The sequence below is a fragment of the Muscardinus avellanarius genome (genome assembly GCF_963383645.1).
Source record: "Muscardinus avellanarius genome assembly, chromosome: 10".
In the NCBI taxonomy this organism is placed as follows: Eukaryota; Metazoa; Chordata; class Mammalia; order Rodentia; family Gliridae; genus Muscardinus; species Muscardinus avellanarius.
Window position 1 is genome coordinate 76,353,865 of NC_137796.1, and position 2,767 is coordinate 76,356,631.

A 2,767-nucleotide genomic window follows, 5' to 3' on the forward strand; every position below is an offset into this window, starting at 1 on the left:
CGGCTCTTGACTTTCTATTGTAATTAATTTTTTGCAGTATTGGTGATAGAACCCAGGTCTACCTCCAAGCTACACCCCCAGCCCTATTTTTTTTTTCTTTTCTGATGAATATTTATTAAGGTTTTTTAATATACAATTTTTCATTTGCATTTTGGAAATCCTTTATTATAAAGACAGTTCTTTTGTCTGATGACAAAGAGCAGCCACATGACTATTCTGGACCTCCACGTTGGATGAATTCAATTTCTTCTTGAGATACAGGTTTCCTTCGATATTTCTGAGGTAATGACTTTATTATTTCTGCAGTGTCTGGCGGGCCTTGATGCATCAGCAAATCTGGTGGTTTACTTCCTTTAGAGTGCTGTGAAATCACAGAAGAATGAGATGGTAGCCCTGAGGATCTCAAAGCTTCTGAAACACTGAGTTTTGGATTGTCTCTTCTGTCAGGGAACCTTATTAATGGAGTATGTGGCTTGACTACCTGGACGACCCGGCTGGCAGACGCCATCTTGCTGCCCCCCCAGCCCTATTTTTTAATTCTTTATTTTGAAACATGGTCTCACTGAGTTGCAAAGGGCCTAAGTAGTAGCTGACGTTGTCCACGAACCGTGATCCTCCTGTCTCAGCCTCCCAAATGCTGGTATTACAAGTGTGCACCACCACACCCAGTTAACTTTCTGTTTTAGATATAAGTCTAATCATGTAATCTACTTACTCACTCAAAAAATAAAAATAGCCAGGTGTGGTGCACAAGCCTATAATCTCAATACTTGGAAGGCTGAGATAGGAGGATCACAGGTTCAAGGACAGCCTCAGCAAATAGTGAGACTCATTAACCTAGTGAGACTCTGTTTCAAAATAAAAATAAGACTGGAGGATCGCGGTTCTCGGACACCCTCAGCTACTTAGTGAGGTCCTTCGCAACTCAGTGAGACCCTGTTTCAAAATAAAGAATAAAAAATAAGGTAGGGGGTATAGCTCGGAGATCAAATGCCTCTGGGTTCCATCCCCAGACCCCCCCCCCCCACAAAAAAAAGGGCGGGTATGGTGGCGCATGCTTGTAATCCCCGCGCTTGGGAGGCTGAGACAGGAGGATCGATTGCGCAGGTTCGAAACCAGCCTCAGCTACTTAGAGAGGCTCTCAGCAATTTAGTGAGTTCCTGTTTTCAAATAAAAGTATCAAATAGGTCTGGAAGTATAGCCAGAGGTAGAAAAGCCCCTGGGTTTCACCCCCAAGTACCACCACCAAAAAAAAAAAAAAAGAAACCAAAACAAAATAACACACACAAAAAACAAAACAAAAAAACTTATTCAGCACTTACTTCATGCTAGGCATGCTAGAGACAGAGATATTTGTCTAGAGATAGTTTCTGGAGGGAGAAGACAAGTAATAAAAATTGGAAAAATTTCAGTACTCATTAATGCCATTCTCTAAATATTTCTAGTTCTCCATTTGTGGTACAAGGTAGAATTTTACTTCCTGGTCCTCTTATAGTTGGGTGAAACCATGTGACCAGTTCTGGCCAATGACTTTTGAGGGCCAATGTGTTACTTGGGCATGAGCATTTACTTGCTGGTGGGAGGCCCTCCAGAGCCTTCCCTCACCCCTCGCTCCCCACTCCCGACTTGGAAACTGGAAACATTTAAGATGCAAACGGTTTAATCATCCTGTGCCTCTGAGACCTCACATGAGTGAAGAGGTTGAAGGGGCCTGTCCTGATAAAACTATCATAAACTGAAAGCACTGAACACTGAAAATGCATTTAATCCATCCAACCTACAAACACCACAGCTTGACAACAAGCAGTATCAGTTGTTTTCCCATGCGATTGCATGCTGACTGGGAGCTGTGGCTCACTGTCACTGCCCAGCATCATAAAAGAGTATCAGATCACGTCATTAACCCGGGAAAAGATCAAAATTCAAAGTACAATTTCTACTGAAGGCATATCACTTTTTTTTTTTTTTTGGTACTGGGGATGGAACCCAGGGGCATTCTACCTCTGAGCTACACCCCCAACCCTATATTTTATTCTTTATTTTTGAAACAGGGTCTCACTGAGTTACAAAGGACCTCACTAAGTAGCTGAGGCTGTCCGCAAATCACGATCCTCCTGTTTCAGCTTCCTGAATGCCAGGATTACAAGCATGCACCACCATGCCCGGCTGGCATATCACTTCTGCATTATCATAAAGTCATGAAATTGTAAGGCAAACCATCCTAAGTTGGGGACCATTTATAAACATTTTTAAGGTCACTGAAATTTGGGGGATATTTGTTACTGCAGCATAACTTGGCCTGTTCTGACAAAATAGTAAGTAAATAATACAACATAATTTTAAAAGCTCTTTGAAGGAGAGCAGAGCAACAGAAAAAGAGAAAGTTGAAGAGAATAAGTAGTATTGGAAAAGTGAGGAAGTAGGTGGAGGGGAAAAATGAAACTTTCAACAGAGCAATCAAGGTTGTTTCTTTGAGGAAGTGATATCTGAAAAGAAAATGAACTATGCAAATATCTGGGCAAAGAATGTCCCAGGCAGGGGAGCAGCCAGGGCAAAGGCTGGATGTGTCTGATTTCTCCAAGAAACAGCATAGAGGGTGGTGTGGCTGGAGCAGAGTAAGGGGTGAGGTCAGGGAAATAACAGAGGCCACTTCATGTGCAGCCTTGTGGCCACATAAGCACTTTGTTGTATTCTCTGAGTGACATGGGGAGCCATGGTAGGGATTTGAGCGCAAACAAGATATAATGTACATTTTTTTTTTTTGCGG

At 42.4% G+C, this 2,767-nt stretch overlaps 1 protein-coding gene across 1 annotated transcript; it reads right to left on the minus strand.

Annotated features, from left to right (window-relative positions):
* Nucleotides 1-211: 211 nt before the first annotated feature.
* Nucleotides 212-511, minus strand: LOC308269121 (alpha-ketoglutarate dehydrogenase component 4-like; the record flags this gene model as incomplete). Its single annotated transcript, XM_080704285.1, has 1 exon — nucleotides 212-511. The coding sequence occupies exon 1, from the start codon at nucleotides 506-508 to the stop codon at nucleotides 212-214; it is 297 nt and encodes a 98-aa protein (XP_080560411.1). The 5' UTR covers nucleotides 509-511.
* Nucleotides 512-2,767: the final 2,256 nt, after the last annotated feature.